This window comes from Lagenorhynchus albirostris, chromosome 14 (genome assembly GCF_949774975.1).
Source record: "Lagenorhynchus albirostris chromosome 14, mLagAlb1.1, whole genome shotgun sequence".
NCBI lineage: Eukaryota > Metazoa > Chordata > Mammalia > Artiodactyla > Delphinidae > Lagenorhynchus > Lagenorhynchus albirostris.
The window spans coordinates 71387900-71405182 of record NC_083108.1 but is presented as its reverse complement, the minus strand read 5'-3'; the positions used below and the strand labels follow the sequence as shown (position 1 = coordinate 71405182).

The 17283-nt window shown below is 44.8% G+C and overlaps 1 protein-coding gene across 16 annotated transcripts in view; it reads left to right on the top strand.

The window, feature by feature from the left end:
• GIT2 (GIT ArfGAP 2) overlaps window positions 1-16312 on the top strand; it is a 49367-nt gene extending 33055 nt beyond the window's left edge. For 7 of the 16 annotated variants that reach the window (XM_060121684.1, XM_060121680.1, XM_060121683.1 and 4 more), the window contains 6 exons: window positions 2216-2464; window positions 4094-4183; window positions 8145-8227; window positions 8843-9031; window positions 12483-12546; window positions 13083-16312. In XM_060121684.1, the coding sequence (XP_059977667.1) occupies window positions 2216-2464; window positions 4094-4183; window positions 8145-8227; window positions 8843-9031; window positions 12483-12546; window positions 13083-13295 (888 nt within the window). In that variant the 3' untranslated portion in view covers window positions 13296-16312. Of the gene's footprint in view, window positions 1-884; window positions 1619-2215; window positions 2465-4093; window positions 4184-8144; window positions 8228-8842; window positions 9032-12482; window positions 12547-13082 lie in introns of those variants that run through there. The other 9 variants (XM_060121685.1, XM_060121682.1, XM_060121688.1 and 6 more) reach the window with 6 other exon arrangements.
• The last annotated feature ends 971 nt before the right edge of the window (window positions 16313-17283 follow it).

The window sequence follows — 17283 nt, the reverse complement described above, 5'->3', positions numbered from 1 at the left end:
ACCAGAGATAACCTCGAATCTCTGAAAGCAAATGTCTCAAGCTTCTTTAAGAAATGCAGAGTGGAATTATTTGCCATTGTTCATAGATTTTCTCCTCAATTCTTAGAAATGCTTTTGATTTATGAACCTATTATCTATAACTTTTCATGTCCTGTTATACTCCTTCCAGACAAAATAAGTGTAGTCTGGTTCTTATAAGCACCATTCAGATTTATCTGAGGATATCTCGCTAAGTACAGAGTACTAAAATTTAAAAACAATTGAGACCAGGAACTAGTGGTCATCAAAGCACATTAAAGCAAAATCCAGGCTGGATGTTTTAGAGTGAAAAGTGTGAAGATAAAGTTTAAGATTTCAAGACCTTGTCTAAAATACTCTAAGAGGTTTTCACATAGACACACAAGCATGTGACCAGATCCCCCAGTCCTACACTGAGGACCATGTGTCAGTTATGCTCCTCACTGGTTGGACCTTGACCATTTCATTGTAGAACATGGGTTCCCTAATAAGTAGTTTTGACAGGCACTTTATGCCTGTCTGTTTCCTAGAATGTAGGAATTTTCAGTAGCTGCTTGTCACTTTGCAGCTGTTCTTTCTTTGGAAAGGGAGTTGCAGATATAAGTTATGCCCTGAAAGCCTTTCTGGTGTAGAAGCAATCTATCCTTTCTTAGGGATCACACTTTGAGAAAACTGAGAATGAGAGTATTTCTGTTGCAAAGACAGTAAATCAGACTTTCACAAAAGTTTGGCACTACTAATATAAAGTATGTGGAATTTGTTTAGCGAAGATGCATTGATTTTATTTCAAAGTTAGGTAAAGTTTTTTAATATATATATAGTTGACGAAGTAGCATGATTTGTGTCTGATCTTTCACATTTAACAGTTGCTTGGAAAAGATGCTAATTAATGAAGAGGAGCAGCCACTATTGGTATATTTTTCACAGATCGGTGCTTTCTTAAATAGAAATTGAAAGTAACTCCTAACACTGAATGGGCTTGCTATTGAAAAAGTAATGATCTCCTGGTGCAAACACAGTTGCTTGTGGACTTAAGCCTTGGCCCTGGTGGGGAATTTGGTCACATTTTACAATCTCTGTCAAAGAGTAGACAGCTGAACTCACACCACACCCAGCTTATAAAATGTCCTGGAAGATGGAGGAGCACCAGAGGGGAAGGACGTTGTGCAGCCTGGACTCAGTTAATTGTGTTTAAAATGCCAGATGCTAAAGAGTAACTCGGTTCCTTGCTGATCCCTTAACTCTAATTCATCCAGCGCCATGAAGCAGCCTGCATGTAAGGAATGGAAGGAGCGTTCAGGGTCTCCAAGTGACAGCCTCTAACTAAAACGGGGTGGTGCCAGGCAGATTAGAGTGTCTAAAGCTGACACCACGACGGTCGCATTTTTGGCGGCAGAGCCAAAGGAGAGAGAGGCCAGGTATTCCGGCCCTGGCTGAAAGATGACCGATCACCAGAGGGCAGCACGCGCTACGTGGAGCGTTCAGATGAAGATGTTGATAGTTCAATAGGTCTCCGGTTTTCTTCGTGATATGTTAATATAGCAAACTTAACCAAGATCTGGTTCCCTCTCTTTTTAAAAAAGTGCTAAATTGTTTGGAATTTTAAAGAGTATTATGTAATAAAAACTTGTTGATCTTATTTTTTCTTGTTGGCTTTTTGGGAAGCAGTAGCTCATCTGATTTTTCGTAAGCTGAATTTCACTGTCTTTCTTGCTTTGCAAAGCAACTCTAGTTATCTTTGTGCTGCTTCCATGGTGTCTGCTGACATTTTTGGCATTTGCAAATTGCTCAGGGCTCATTTGAAAAGCAAGTTACCTAAGTGATGTCTTAATGATCTCAAGCTCTTGCTTGAAACAGCCTTAGAATAATCCAGAGTGCAGCTTGCCTGCAAACGTTTCCCAGGCCCACTGTGACCAATTTTTACGTGGTTAGACAGTTCGCTTTTAAAAAGTCCAAACTGCAACCTTTTCACATTCAGAAATTAGCTATTTAATTTGCTTAAGTGACAAAGTGAGTTGATTGCGTTTCACTTATTCTAGAAGAAAGAGTTTTGGTTTGTAGTTGCCTTTGACTTTCAACCCAGCGAGCTGTTAACTGTTCTTGTTGTTAAAGCTGGTAGTTGTATGCGTTTACTTGGTGTTTGCTTTTTCTGCTTGCTATAGAAAAACACAGTCCCACTGCCAAACATGTCTTTCAGCTTCAAACACTCCAGAGTGAAAATTCGAACCTCAGGAAACAGGCCACAACCAATATATATCAGGTGCAAACTGATTCTGAGTACACAGACACTTCCAACCACTCTTCTTTAAAGAGACGTCCATCTGCCCGGGGCAGTAGGCCCATGTCCATGTACGAGACGGGATCAGGTCAGAAACCCTATCTCCCAATGGGAGAAGTGAACCACCCCGAAGAGAGCAGGACGAGACTCCAGCCCTTCCCCGCGCACGTAAGTAACACCACTGGCGCTTCTGCTTTTCACTCTCTGTCCAGCCTGACTCCTGCCTTCCCTCTTCTGAACCTGCAGATCCCCAGTCTCTGCTTTGCCAAATTGGGCTACAAGAGTCGTCCTTGTGTTTGCTGTATTAACATGTCGACAGGTGCTTGCAGTGTTCCCACAAGCACTCAGGGCCACTGGCCGAAAGTTTTCCAACGACCCTGGGGATTCTGGCTCTTGCTCAGCCCCTCTCCCCTTTTTCTCCCCCGTATCCATAATAACTTTCCCCGCCAGCCACTATTGGAACTTTTTTGGTAACAAGCTTCCTTCCCTATTTCCAAAAACAAAAGCAAATTATAAAGGTTACTGGCAGCAGTAAGTACCGTCTTCTTCGAGGTAGACGGGCATGTGCCCCCTTACGCACAGGAGCCCTGAGAATTCAAGGCGCTTCCTCTGCTCCTCCCAGTGGAGCGGGTGGCGTCTGTGGCCTGGGCATGCAGGCCAGGTCTGGAAGCCTCTGGGCCTCCGCAGCCCCTGCACCTGTGGTCAGTGTGCCTGCTTAGCTGCATCCTCCTCCCTGCGTGGAGAAAGTGTTGCTTTTTCACTTCATAAGAATGAGATGTAAGAATTCTATATCGACCTTACAAGCATTACATTCCAAAGATTGTATTCTGTAACAGGCTACTAATGCTCCTATTCTACAGTGGAATAACTATTGTGTTGTGAGGGTTTCAAATATTATATTTCTTGGGGATTAATTTGTTTTAAAAAACCTATGTTTTGACAAAATGTTGCAGGCACTTTGAACCTATGTGATGTTTTCTCAAAGAGTAATATTTATCTTTTTGAATGTCAGAGTTATTCTTCAGTCCACTCTTATAGGAATTTCCAAAAAATTCTCAGAGTAAATAGAAAGTAAAGGATATGATCTAGGAAATTAAGCCCTAGTTTAATTTTGTCAAGCTTTAATGTGATAAAATTACAGTGTTGTTATATTGTAATTGGGAGTCTACTACTTCAACTTTTTAAGTTGTTTGGGCTGAACATTCTAAAGCAATTGATTTGATACATTGGGTGTAATGGGAATGCCATTGAACTAAGTTAAGAATCTTATTTTTGTATAACTGAAAACAAAATTTAGGAAAAGCCACTTTGTTAGTTTTCACAGTGTACTTTTTAATTTTAGAAACATTTAAAATGTAAGAACGTCTTATTATTGTAAAAGTTCTATATCTGTACTAAGGAGCAGATTGATAGCGTATACCAACTTTAAATCATTTGTATAGTTTTTCATTTCATATCATCTGTCCTGGTTAAAAAACAAATATTTGTTTAAGGCTGTCTATTAAAAAAAAAAGAAACATTGGCAAATTTGACAAATTATGCTAGGTATTGTCTTTCCCTCATAGAAAAGTAGCCTTATAAATTCCAAGTAATTTCCGAGAGGCATTTCACTAAGGGATTAAACATCTCTAGGGATCTGTCATTGGCTAGCGTGGAAGTTTCAGCACTGATCTCATGTGTGTAGTGAGTTGCTTTTTAGGATTCTTTTCTGGGAAACCTGCGCGGAAGCCAGGGTAGGAGGTGGGGTTTTTTGTTTGTTTTGTGTTTTCCCGAGTGTGTTTCTTTTTCCCCTTCCAGATTGGGAGGAGTGCGCTTGTGACCTCCTCTTCGTCTCTGCCTTCCTTCCCCTCCACACTTTCCTGGTCGAGGGACGAGAGCGCCCGAAGGGTTAAGTACACTCTGAATGCTCTGCTCTCTGGAGGAGGGGCAGTGCTCCTGGCACTCTGTGCTTCTCCCAGCCCTCCCTCCCTCCGCTAACTGCTCTCTGTCCTGCATGAGGCAGCGCTTCCCTCCTGGTGTCTCAGCTCTCAGCACTCACACACGCATGCATGTCTGCAGGAGGCGGCCCCCGTCTCCTCGAACTCCACATTGCTCAGTCTCACGTGACATTTAACACAGTCTGCAGTTCACCCTGTAACACTGATTCTGAGCATTCTGTCTTTTTAAACAATCAGAAAATTAGCTGGCTGCTGGCTAAATATTATAATAGGGCAAATCTGTCCAAATTTGTTCAGAGAACTAGCGTATTTGGACTAACGGAAACACTAAGACATCGTGCTCTTTATTTTTTATTGTTTTTTACCTCTTGACATATTTTACCTCAGCACCTTACTTGACAAACCAAGGTTTTGCAGTCCCTGCATTCTGCATCCAGATTGCAACACATGGCAGCACTGGAGGTGTAGGCACCTGTTAGTATGAAGCTGTTCACTTTGTTCTTTGGTCAAGTCCAGCTTGCCGACGTATAATTTACATTCCCAGTAACAGCACATGATACAGGTAAGCTCCTTTTAGAGTAGCCAGGCAGCAAGTATTTATCAAGCACCTTGTCCACACCCAGCCTTTTGGAAAGTCAGTTAAAGGGTCCTGGGGACTTAGGTGACCTCCCTGCTCCCAAAGGCACTGTCAGTTTAAAAAACAGTTTCATGCATGAAGAGTATATGGCAGCAAGCTGGGAAAGTCATGACAGAGCACAGGCTTTGCAGACCTGCGTTCAGGTCCTGGCTCTTTTGTTTTTTACTGGAAGGGCAGTGTGGCTAAAGTGAGAGGAGGGAGGGTGGGTGTGGGTGAGGGACCACCTTTACAGACCAGGGGGATTTGCACTGCCCTTTGTCCGTTCCCTCCACATCGGCAGGAACGATGGAGAATCTTGCCCACTGCCAGTGCCTTATGGCACGTGGAGGCCCTTTGGGGGTTCTTTTCTGCACTTTTGAGGTAATCTTTAAAAAAAAACCTCTTGACATATGCTACTATCTTCTGAGCAGTTCTGAAATTGAACTGCACTGTTTATATTACAGTATTTCAGTTAAAGTAAGGGGCAGTTAAATAGAAATGAATATCTTATTTGAAATGTTGTTGCTAAGAGTCAAGTAAACCTCTTTTTGTCCACTGTGAAAGTTTTTAAAAATTTTTTGGTAGTTTTGAGAATTATTGCAAGGACTGCTTACTGAGACAGTGTTTTATACTGGCCATTTAAACGGGTAATCCTCATTGCTCCTGACAGCTTCATCGTGAGGTTAGGCTTTTATGGCATGTCTGTACGCAGAGAAAACTACCAATCTATTAAATAAACTGAACCAGCACCAGCTATAAGGTAACTTTTCTATTAACAGCTTTGAGAGAGCAGCACTTTTAACTAGTAGACCTTAGTTCTGCATGTTTACAATAATTTTCATAAAATTAATGCTGACTAATTTGAAATCCTGAAATATGCTTTTGTTGATAACGATGAAGGATTTAATGTAAGTAACGGATTTCCTGGGTGGTTATTGTTGTACGTTGTTTTCTGTATTTGAGAAACATTTCCTGAGTACTTTTATTAGATATATGAGTCATTACTCTTCTAAAATGTTTCAATGAAACTTGGTACTTTTGATCATTGTGGAGATAATGCATTTGATTTGTAATTGTCAAATTTACATCAAGGAAGGCAAAAAGATCCATTATAAAAAGGTGGGGTTTTTCTGGGTTTAATTCCATTTTCTAGCTTTTTCCACCGGAGCAGCTCTGGACAAATGTCCCAGAATAATTATTTAAATACACATTTTTTACATTCCATTTTAGGCTGTGTATGTGCATGTACACACACAAATACACACTCATCTCTGTGTGTGTATGTATATATAAAAACTAAAGGAAAAGAAATGTATTAGTCAGACATTCACTGTGAAAGGTAAGAAGAGATTTTTTTGTTTTGTTTTGTCTTTTGTTTTTTGTTTTGTTTTGTTTTTTGAGATCATCTCTGCAAGAGCCTGGTTTCACTGTTCCCTGCCTGCCTTTGTTCTTCCATGTAGATAGCCACTAGCCAGTAACTCACTGATTGATCCATAAAGCCAAACCAAAAGCAGCTAGTGAAGCAGAACTGCTTGCTGGTAGGAGATGTAAACAAAGGGATCTTAAATGTTATAGTAGTTTTTACAGAACTTAGCTTTACAGACTCTCTTTATAGCTGCAGGCCAACATTTTCAGTCATTTGCCAGTTGTATTTGAGTGGTTTCAGTACGAACTCGTATTGAACTTAGGAGCCCAGTGCAAGTGTCTTACGTTAAGTGGCTGGGACCAAATAGAGCATTTGGGGGAAACATGAAAGACCTCAGCAGACAGAGAAAGAGTGTTCTCCCTGGGAGAGGACAGAGAGGGGTCATGGGGATAGTAAGCAACACGTAGTATGAATAAGGAGCCTTTCCCCATCTCAGGGCTGGCTGCCTGCCTGCCTACCCTCCCGCATAGGGCCTTCAGAGGGCCAAGCAGCATTATCAGGAACAAATAATTAAACTTTATGGAGACTTACTTAACTGACTCACTCTAAGGGAGCCATTCATTTGAGTGGAGCTACAGGGTCTCCGTGTGTTTAAACAGGGCTCTGAATTTACAGGCGCTTTATCTTTAGCCACATTTCATTGCAGCAACCATAAAATTCCTTAGGCACATGTTTTGATTAACTTGGATTAAATTCAAGTTACAGAGCTAGAAATAGCTCATATTTCTCTTTTGCTATTGGTAATCAATTTAGGTTTTAAATCAGCTTCCACTGATTTCTGTTCAAATGAAGAAATTCCCAAGCACTGTGGGTAAAATAAATACTGAGGGGAAATCCTTTGTATTAAATGCTCCAGAACTAACATAGTCCCCTTCAAAGGAATGTGGTCCCCTTCAAATGTTGTCACCCCAGAAGGCCCTGTACTTAGCAGTGCTGCCATTTGCTCAAAACAGTTGTAGGCTTCCTGTGTCCCATTTTTGTTGCACCATATCTTTATGTTTTAAGGGATAGATGTTTGGGGAGACAGATGAAAGGGGTTGGAAACCAAATGTCACACCAGGTTACTCCATTTTGGTTCACAAACAACGTGTGGCAATGAATGAATGGTTTCTGGTTTCCTTGTGTGGCTCACACGAGCCGTCTCTGAGGATAGTTCTTGGAGAGCTGTGTTGTGAGCAGTGGTGGTCCTCAGGGCCCCAGGTGTGTGGGGTATTGGAGGTAGCAGGAGACAGGAAGCCCAGGTTCTTAGTCCAGGTTTTCTGCTGACTCTTTGGCCTTGGGGGTGACCGCCAGCTCTTTTGGCCCTTCCTTTTCTCATCTGGTATTAGACTAGCTGATCTGCAGGCGACTCCCAGTGCTCACATCTGTGGATATATGTGCGGACCCATTTGCTTCTTAAATGGGCCCCATTATATTATAGTTAAACTCCGTACTCCTCAGAGAGCTAAACATGAGCGTTGCCTTGCGCGTCTGTTAGTTTGTACCGGGGGTCTGTGTATGGAGCAGCTAAGAAGCAAAGAAGAAAATGGGGCAGAGAAGGAAAGAAACCGTTTCTGGATCCACTATTCATCTGTTACTAAATTTAAAAAAAAATTTTTTTTTAATTTTCTGGCCACGCCACGCGGCTTGCAGGATCATAGTTCCCTGACCAGAGATCAAACCCGGGCCCCGGACAGTGAAAGCACCATCTCCTAACCACTGGACCACCAGGGAATTCCCTGTTCCTAAATTTTTAATAAAGCATCGGCCCCCGTCCCAGATGAGATCTGGGGCATGATGGCCACGTAGCCTGACAGGTAACAATTCCTGAGAAGGCACCCAAGAAGTGTCTGGTGCTCTCAACTAATGGGGTCGCCTTTTCTCTTGTAGGCATCCAGGCTGGAGAAGCAGAACAGCACACCTGAAAGTGACTATGACAACACTCCCAATGACAGGGACCTGGATGACTTGGGGTACATGTGCAGGAAGAATGCCCTGGGGCTGGGCTCTTCAACCAGAGACTGAGCAGCGTGGTCAGGAGGCACACTTCACCACCTGCACCCGCTTCTCTGTTTTCAGACCCATAACGTCCTCAGATATTAAGGCATAAGTTCATAGTTCACACCTCTTCCCATCTCCCATTATTGCCACAGGGGCCTTTTGTTCTTTTACCAGCAGGTTAGACTCATCTCTGAGTCTGTAATGCGCTTAAAGTCAGTACTCCATTTCATTTTTGAGTCAACGTTAGGTTACATCCTGCATTTACATCCCGAGGAATTGGCTCGATTAGGGTGGCTTCATAACCACACACCCTCCCTGCTCCGGTTGTTCCCTCCCTTTCCCCATCTTTAGCCTTCCTACTAGGGTCATCATGTCCACCCCCATGGTAGAGTGAAACAGCCTCTCTATGAGCTGTGGCTGCCTGCTGATGAACCAGCCTTACCCTGAGTCTCCTGTCAGACAGGATAAAGGAAACCACAAAAGCAGCCCACTCGCGCCTTTGGCACATGCACATGCTGTGGCTCCTAGAAGCAGAGAGGCAGCTGATAACTACCTGTCACATTTAACCACTTCTTCAATGCTCACAGGTCAAGCAGGAAGGGAAGGCAAAGAAGTACAGTGTGGCAAGGTGATGGCTCAGGCCCAGATGTGGCAGAGCCCCACAAGGCCCCGAGCCCCGTCTTCCCCAGCACCGAAGACGTCATCCGGAAGACTGAACAGATCACTAAAAACATACAGGAGCTCTTAAGAGCAGCCCAAGAAAATAAACACGACAGGTAAGGAGGCTTGAATATCCGGCCTGGCAGGACGTGTGCACATGCTCTGGAAGAGATGCTGCTGCTCCCTTACAGATGGGGATTTTTTTTTTAATATGCTCACTTCAAAAGTTGTTGAAGGGCTTCCCTGGTGGCGCAGTGGTTGAGAGTCCGCCTACTGATGCAGGGGACGCGGGTTCGTGCCCCAGTCCGGGAAGATCCCACATGCCGCGGAGCAGCTGGGCCCGTGAGCCATGGCCGCTGAGCCTGCACGTCCGGAGCCTGTGCTCTGCAACGGGAGAGGCCAAAACAGTGAGAGGCCCGCGTACGGCAAAAAAAAAAAAAAAGTTGTTGAAAATTTCAGGTTTATGTAACAGGCTTAAAAACAAATTTGTCTTTTTTTTATGTAGTATTTTTAATCTTTCATCTTCTTATGAAGTGCTCTGAATATAGCTGCCTCTAGAGATAGAACTGCAGCATATTTGGGGTAGTGACATTCCCAGTTCTTGAGGTGAAAGAAGCTACCTCAAAACTAGCAACACATTCTCCCGGCCACACTGCTGTCTGTGGTCTCCTTAGCTGGGGAGAAATCTACTGCCATAAAAGGTATCCTGAAATGAACCTGATTTCTTACCTTTTTCCCTCATGCATGTGCACGTCTAAGAAGCAAGTGGTTTTTAGAAAAGTTGATCTAATTGTCACGCAAATCATTCTCTGCTCCTGAATGAAGAGTCTGCTCACTCTGGGCAGAACCATATCTTGCAGAGTTATTTCTTACTGCAGAGAAGGGTCCAGCTCTCGTTCTAACTCACCCCTCTGTCCTCTGGTAAGTTGTTAGCTGTTGCAGGTGGTATCCTAGTCTCACGCGGCTGGCCTGCTCCAGACACAATCATGACACGTTTAACATCATCCCACTGAGTTTATGAAAGCGGCAAAATTTGATCAAAACCCAAGAACAATCTCATTGTTTTCATTAAGTCAGCAAAGTTTAGGGCTTCAGTGAAGAACTTCTCTCCATGCCTTTGCACGAACAAAAGTTGTTCAAGGAACACAGTACTGCTTCTTCTTTTTCCTGTTCTCTTCCATGAAAAGATGCACCAGTGTCTTTTGCATTCTCCGTGTCCCTCGCACTGCCATGCTCACCTCCCCATTTTCTACCCTCTTCCGTTTTGCTGTACAGTTCAGACTTCTCCCAGTGTCATTATTTCCCACTCAGTAGGAGAGGAATGGTCAGTGTTTATTGAAGGAGCAGAGCTAGTCTTCATGGATGGACTGCTGGAGGCTCCTCAGAGAAAAAGAGGAACCTGCATAATTTCTCAGCCTCCTTCCACGAAAATTATATAGCTGTTTATTGCTCCCCTCCCCCGGACATCCTCTTTATCACATGCCCTTCCTGCCTCACATGCTACAGGTGTGGAGTTCCTCTGCTCCTCACCCAGCCTTGGCAACAGGCAACTTCATTATCACATTACATAAAGCAAAACGTTTCACACCTCAAACATATCAAGGCACCGTGAAAACAGGGTGAACTCTTTCCCTGGGGCTCTCCCACCATTGAACAGCATGCTTCACTTCTCATTTCCCCCAGCTCAGAAGTGCCTTGCTCATATTTCAAACAGCAGCCAAAAACTATGCTTACATTAAGTTTCTCTCTTTGATGGTTATCAAAAATATAAATATCTGCCCTGGAGCTGTTTCTGGCTTCAAATATCACAATATGTGGTGCTTGGTACAGTTTGGGAAGTTTTTTTTTTTTTTTTTTTTTAAGATGTACAAATCCATTCAATATATGTCATGATCTGTTTTCTGTAAGAACCATGAGAGAATGATGCAGAGATTTTTAATCATCAACTCACTTCTTTGGTTTAAACTAGAATTGGTCTAGAGAATTTATATTTTATAAATTGTTCAGTGTTCTCTTAAAATCTCTGGTTCCTTGTGTATCTGAGACACTTTCTCTTTTTTTTGGCTGCATTGGGTCTTCGTTGCTGCGCGCGGGCTTTCTCTAGTTGTGGTGAGCGGGGGCTACTCTTTGTTGAGGTGCGCGGGCCTCTCATTGCAGTGGCTTCTCCTGTTGCGGAGCACGGGCCCTAGAGTGCACGGGCTTCAGTAGTTGTAGCACGTGGGCTCAGTAGTTGCGGCACGCAGGCCCTAGAGTGCACGGGCTTCAGTAGTTGTGGCGCACGGGCTCTAGAGCACAGGCTCAGTAGTTGTGGCACACAGGCTTAGTTGGTCCACAGCATGTGGGATCTTCCTGGACCAGGGCTCGAACCCGTGTCCCCCGCATTGGCAGATGGATTCTTAACCACTGCGCCACGAGGGAAGTCCCGACACTTTCATTTATAATCTTGCATTATATGAATTAAACCCATGCCTTTTTCTCTTGTTTTCTCCTCTCAATATCCATTGCTTATGCTCGTCCTAAGTGGACCAGTAGCCCATGCAGACACGGTCAGGCTTAGTCCTGGTCCCCTGGGCTGAGCAAGCTCCCCACAGCCCCTGACCTTCCCTCAGCCTGGTCCCATCCCCTCAGCCTCCAGCCTCACTCCCTGCCTGTCTCTGTTTCTGTCTCTCTCTCTTACACACAATTACACAGTCCAGGGATTACTGCATATTATGCACAAAAGCCTTTTCAAGGAAAGATAACAAGTTGTGAACATGGACTCCCTGCGGTAGAGAAGGAGGAGGACTTTGTCATTAATCTGCATGTGCTTTCTTTCGTGGCTTATTGAGGACTTCCTAAAATATGTCATAATGTGAGTTTTTGAGAGATGTCCTTAGGAAAAATGTCTCCTCTATGTAGCAGGAGGAAAGGGTGAATTATATTTCTGGGTCAAAATGAAAACCATAACCAGCAAAACATAAAAAACTCTTAGGTGTGGATCTCAGTTAATGCTCAAGAAACATTTGTGGCTGATACAGTGGTTGCTGTGGACATTGCCTTTTTTTGAGGGTCTTTGTCACCAGATGGGTTGTTGCCCCTTCACATTTGCAAGTTAAGTAACTCCTATGCATTGGTGTTTTTGTTATTACATGGTGTATGGTTCTAACTGCTCATAAAGGTAAAAGTCGGGGATTCCCAGTTGGAAGGCATTTTGGTATAATTCAAACCAGTTTCTTGAGATGCAATGATTTAATTAAAATGTAGGCAGTATTAATTTAAATGAACACCTTGAGGAGGTGTAGATACCTTTACAGACTAACTGTTCTGTGGTTCCACCTGGCTGGTAGTGGACATTGCCTACATTCATACCTGGAGACTGTTTTTGTCTGATTGAATGAACTTTCAAGAAAGGATGGGGCCCCTGCTTTATCACAGAGCACCTCCTGTTGATGTGGGATCCACAGCAGGTTGGCCGTGGCCTCGACCCCTTTGTTACAGGAATGTAAATGGGACCTATTCTTAGCCGAGTATTCTCTGTCTCTGAATTATTTTCACTGTCTTTGAATAACCTTTTCAATATTCTTGCAGTTATATTCCCTGCTCAGAGAGGATACATGTAGCTGTTACAGAAATGGCAGCATTATTCCCCAAAGTAAGTCACTCCCTACTAACTTGGTTCAGATCCCTTTTAATGAACCATAAGAAATTTCTTTATGACCTTTACATTATATTAATCTTTTTGTAGCACAGGAAGTTTTGAATATGCAAATAGCCATATAGAGCTTTGAAATACTTTTTGTGCTACATGAGTATTGATTTGGGTTTAATAAGACAAGAATGTACAAGCCAAATGCTGAAAGGTAAAGCATTAATAGAATGAAATTTTATCTGGAATATTTCACCCAAGTGGATTAATATTTTTCAAAAACCACTTCAGTATAGCACTACTAAATGCATACTATTAAATACACTGCACGCACTTTGACCTTTGAGACAGAGCCCTTCAGCATCCGCCACACTGTGGGTTGCCAAGCTTGCAATGTTCCGAGCACCCTCAGTGAAAAAGTGCTGGACAGAACTGCTGTTCACTGTGGAATAGTTTGAGTTGTTTTCTGAGGAATGCTTGTCCGTGCTCTCGGATACATCCACCCTGCAGTTCATGGCGAATGCCTATGTTTTTCTGTTTAGAAACCCAGGTCCGACATGGTGAGGACTTCCCTCCGTTTACTGACATCCAGTGCCTACAGACTCCAGTCGGAGTGCAAGAAGACCCTCCCAGGCGACCCGGGCCCACCCACGGACATCCAGCTGGTCACGCAGCAGGTCATCCAGTGTGCGTACGACATCGCCAAGGCCGCCAAACAGCTGGTCACCATCACCACCAAAGAGAACAACAACTGAATGGCAGGGCTGGCCCGGCCCTTCTGTTTTTGAGGCTTTTCTAAGTCCGGTTTCCAATTTAGACATGGAACTCTTCCAATTTTTACAGAAACAAACGTTTAATGAAAATTTAAAACTTTTTAAAAGAAAATTCAGTATTATTTTTGCATGTTTTCTAACAAATTTTCAACTATTAATTTAACCCACTTGCCTTACTTGTGCCTGTTTGCCAGTTTACCTTCTGACGTGCTGTTGTGCTGTCCGTGACCGTCGAGTTAATGATCATAGATATCCAAAAGCAGATCTTCATTGTTTAGAGTATTTTAGAACTTTTCCATCCCTTCAGACTCCTTGCCTATGGCTAAAACTATAAGAGAGAGTTTTACTGAAACATTCTCTGGAGAGAGTTGGGTTAAAAAAAAAAAAGTCAGCATTGTCTGTTCCCTCTCAAGTATTGTGCAATAAGCAGATTTTCCAGCCTCCACTGCAGAATCTCTTAAGTTTGGGGTATCTCCAAGCAGGCATGTTAGAGAAAGGACTTTGCCACTTTCTAAAAATAGTGTAACAATCTCTCTTGGAAGGAAACAATGAAGTGTTCAATTTCTTTTAACTGTTCTATCATATGAGGTGTTCTCTCATCTAATTTTTTGATCCTATCTTCTATTTCTATTTTACTATCATCCTCAAGTCTCCATGGCATCCGATAAGCACTCATGCTCCCTGTCGTGTGTCCCTTGGCCGTGTTATCACGCACACTCTGTGGAGCCTCAGTCCCACGAGCCGTAACTAATTTTGTCCCTCCCCATTCAGATAGCACTGCCATAAACGGTGACAGGAGCAGTGATCTGCTCCCCTTACTCCTCTAGCCGCCTAAAGCCTTCCCACACGATCTGCTTCGCATATCTCGCCACCTTTAAGGACTTCTTATGAGGTAAGATGTGTACAATCACCTGAGTTCGCTTCTCTTCCATTATCTCACTGGTACTTCACAATTAGACATCACCTTTCAAGGGACTTCCAATGCAGGGGGTGTGGGTTCGATCTCTGGTTGGGGAGCAAGTTACTAAAAAGAGCTTTGTTGTTCTAAAAGCTAAAGCATATTCCTTCCTGCTTGTTCCCGCAGTTTTGTGTGGGTGTGGCTCAGACCCTGACCTAGACCAGAGGGGCCAGGTGGTACTGACATTGGTGAGTGAAGCGAGCCAGGTGCCCAGGGCAGGGGACAGTGGGGGAGCCCGTGGCACATCAGTGGTCACAGCATCTCCCTGGCTCCACTCAGGCTGCCACGTGGAAAAGTGGGCCTGGGGTTGCTGGAGCTTTGATTTGTCAGGAGACACCAGATATTTTTTGTGCCGTCTCTCCATTTGTAAATGTTCTCAACTCATCTAAAAGTGTTCACGGCACACGTGTGGGTGAGCTTAGGCCTCTAGGCTGCCAGCTCACAGCTCTGCTGTGTAGTGTGAGGGCCTGGCTTCCCTGGTCTCCCCCGGTTTAGCCTCTGAACCTTACCTGTAGCGTGGCCACTGTACCCTGTGATCAGTTGCTGTTAGTCCTTGTTTCACCCATCTTTTCTGTCCCATAGCGCTCGTTCACACACGTGAAAAAGTCAAAATAATCAAAGTTGCCTAAAAACATTCTCAATAAGCCTGTATTTTCACAGAACTATTTGATTCACAAACACCTTTGTAGTGTGACCGAATGCTGTCGGAGAGGAGAACCGCAATGGTGTTTGGTTTACTAAGTCACTGTGAATGGGTGCTTTCGCCGGCTTTTGCTGCACTGAGTAGTGTGGGGAAAGGGTCCACATCTCCAAGACTTGTCTGCACAAACCTAAGTGCCGTGCTCTTATTGGATGCTGAGGGGACGCCTTCTCGAGGAATGTCTTCTACCTTAAGTTCAAGCACTGTCTGAGAACCTTTTCTGCATGCTGCATGTACCGGGCTGTCCCTCCTCTTCCTTGCAAACACGTGCCCTCCTGCCAGGCCTACATGGGCTCCTCGGGAAAGGCCCAGCAGCAGTTCAGAGTCAGTGCCCTTGGCCTCCCGGGGAGGACGGGCTTCTGCATAATGAGTCGCCTGCGGTGGGTGAAGTGGTGTCTTCACTCCAACACTCAGGACCTGCAGTGGAGGACGCTGTTTCGTGCCCCTGGAGAAAGTCAAGGAACGTGGGGACCACCAAAGCATTTCCCATTGTGAGAACACCACAGGAGGTTGCTCTGTTAACCCACAGTGCCAAAACCCGGGAAGGAAGTTCCCAGGTGGAGTGACAGGAGGGCCACAGCTCGTCCTTCTCATCAAAGTGCCCTGCCCGTTTCCTCGGCCCTGAGAGGCCGGGGTTAGAGGTCCCCGGGGCCTGCGGACAACTCGCACCTTGTCTGAACAGTCGTTCACCGTCTTTTGCACATGGGTTCCACAGCCTTGCACTAGTGTCTGCGTTCTGTAATGTCATTCTCTTACCCTTGATTCTCAAATCCCCGCCCCCTCAAAAGCCCCTCGGAGCTGAGAGGTCGGAGGTAGGAAACCGGCATTTGCCACTTGCTGGGGGAGACGGCTCCACCCCTGAGCTCCTTCAACTGAAGTCATCTTCTGCCTCGGCATGCAAATAGTTCTTATTGCCAAAGAACAATGAATCGGGCCCAAAGACCAAATACAGCATCTCATCAATTGGAACTATAAACGCACAACTCAGGAGCTGTCCTCCAATTCCTCCAGCGGTTTAAGCTGCGGAACCAGAGTGAGACCGGCATGAGTGTCCTCCGCAGCCACCCTGAGCTCCCAAAGCAGAGAGTTTTCCTTCTTTCCTTGTCCCGGTTGAAGGTCACCTTGATTTTACAAAAGAAAATGCTGCATAGGAAAAATGAAATGCCTTTTATTCCAATGTGTTTTATCCATGTCACCCATTATTCTGTACTTATTTTTCCTGTTTGTTGTACATTCTATTCCTGTAATTATTGTTCATCCCTTTAAGCGTTGTAAAATCGTTTTGGAATTTGTGCCTGCTAGTTATGCAATAAACAGGCTCTGTAAGTGTCCTTGTGGTAATTCTGTGCTTCCCATCAATAAGTTGATGTTTCCAGATACTAGGTCAACGTTCCTAGAAAGTTCTTCCCACAGAACCTCATCTTTGATGAGAGATGGTATCAAATGCGCCTCCACCCTGGGGGGGCTCTGTCCGTTTTCAGAAAGGATGACCTTTTCCTCCTCTGTGCTCAGCAGATAGCTTTCTTACGAGAAGTCCTGCATCAGGGAATCAGTTCCATGTATCTTATCATGATGCATTTACTCCTCACGTTAAATTTTGTAAATTCAGCGAAAGCCAGCCGAGCACAGGTGCCCTCACTTCTCCTGGGCAGGTGATCGGGTGGCGAAGTCAGTTCGGTCTCTCGAGGCCCCCAGTCTTTTACTTTCAGAGCCGGGCTGTTGTGCGGGTTCACATGGGAGAGCTGTGGGATAGATTCACACTGGGTTCAACAAGGATACCCACAGTCCCCAACAACTGTCCTCCCGACGGGTGACTTGGGGCACTTCTCCCAAACGGAAGAAGGGGTGGGGCAGCACGGGTGCCTTTCTAAGCGAGAAGTCCGGGGAAGATGGAGCACCCTCTCTGTGTGATCCAGCTCGTCCGAGGACCTCGCAGTTCAGACCCATCAGCTCACTCCCAGAGGCAGCTCCTAGGGCAGGGGTTCTCCAGTGAGACAGCATCAGAGCCCCTGGAGGGCTTGTGAAAGTCTCCTGTTCATCTCTGATTCAGCAGCTCTGGGGCAGGGACCCAAGAATCTGCGTTTCTAACAGGGTCCCAGGGCTGCTGCTGCTGGTGGTCCAGGGACCACACTCTGAGAAGCACCACTGTAGGCCATTTTTAGGCCCCGTCACCAACACCACACAGCTCCTTGCCTTCTGCTTTCGAGACATGCCTGGGACCTAGGACCCTTTACTGCAGTGTTGCAAAGCTTGCACCTGGACCCACCTCGCCTCAAGCTACAAAATACAGAGAAACTATATTTGACTAAAAA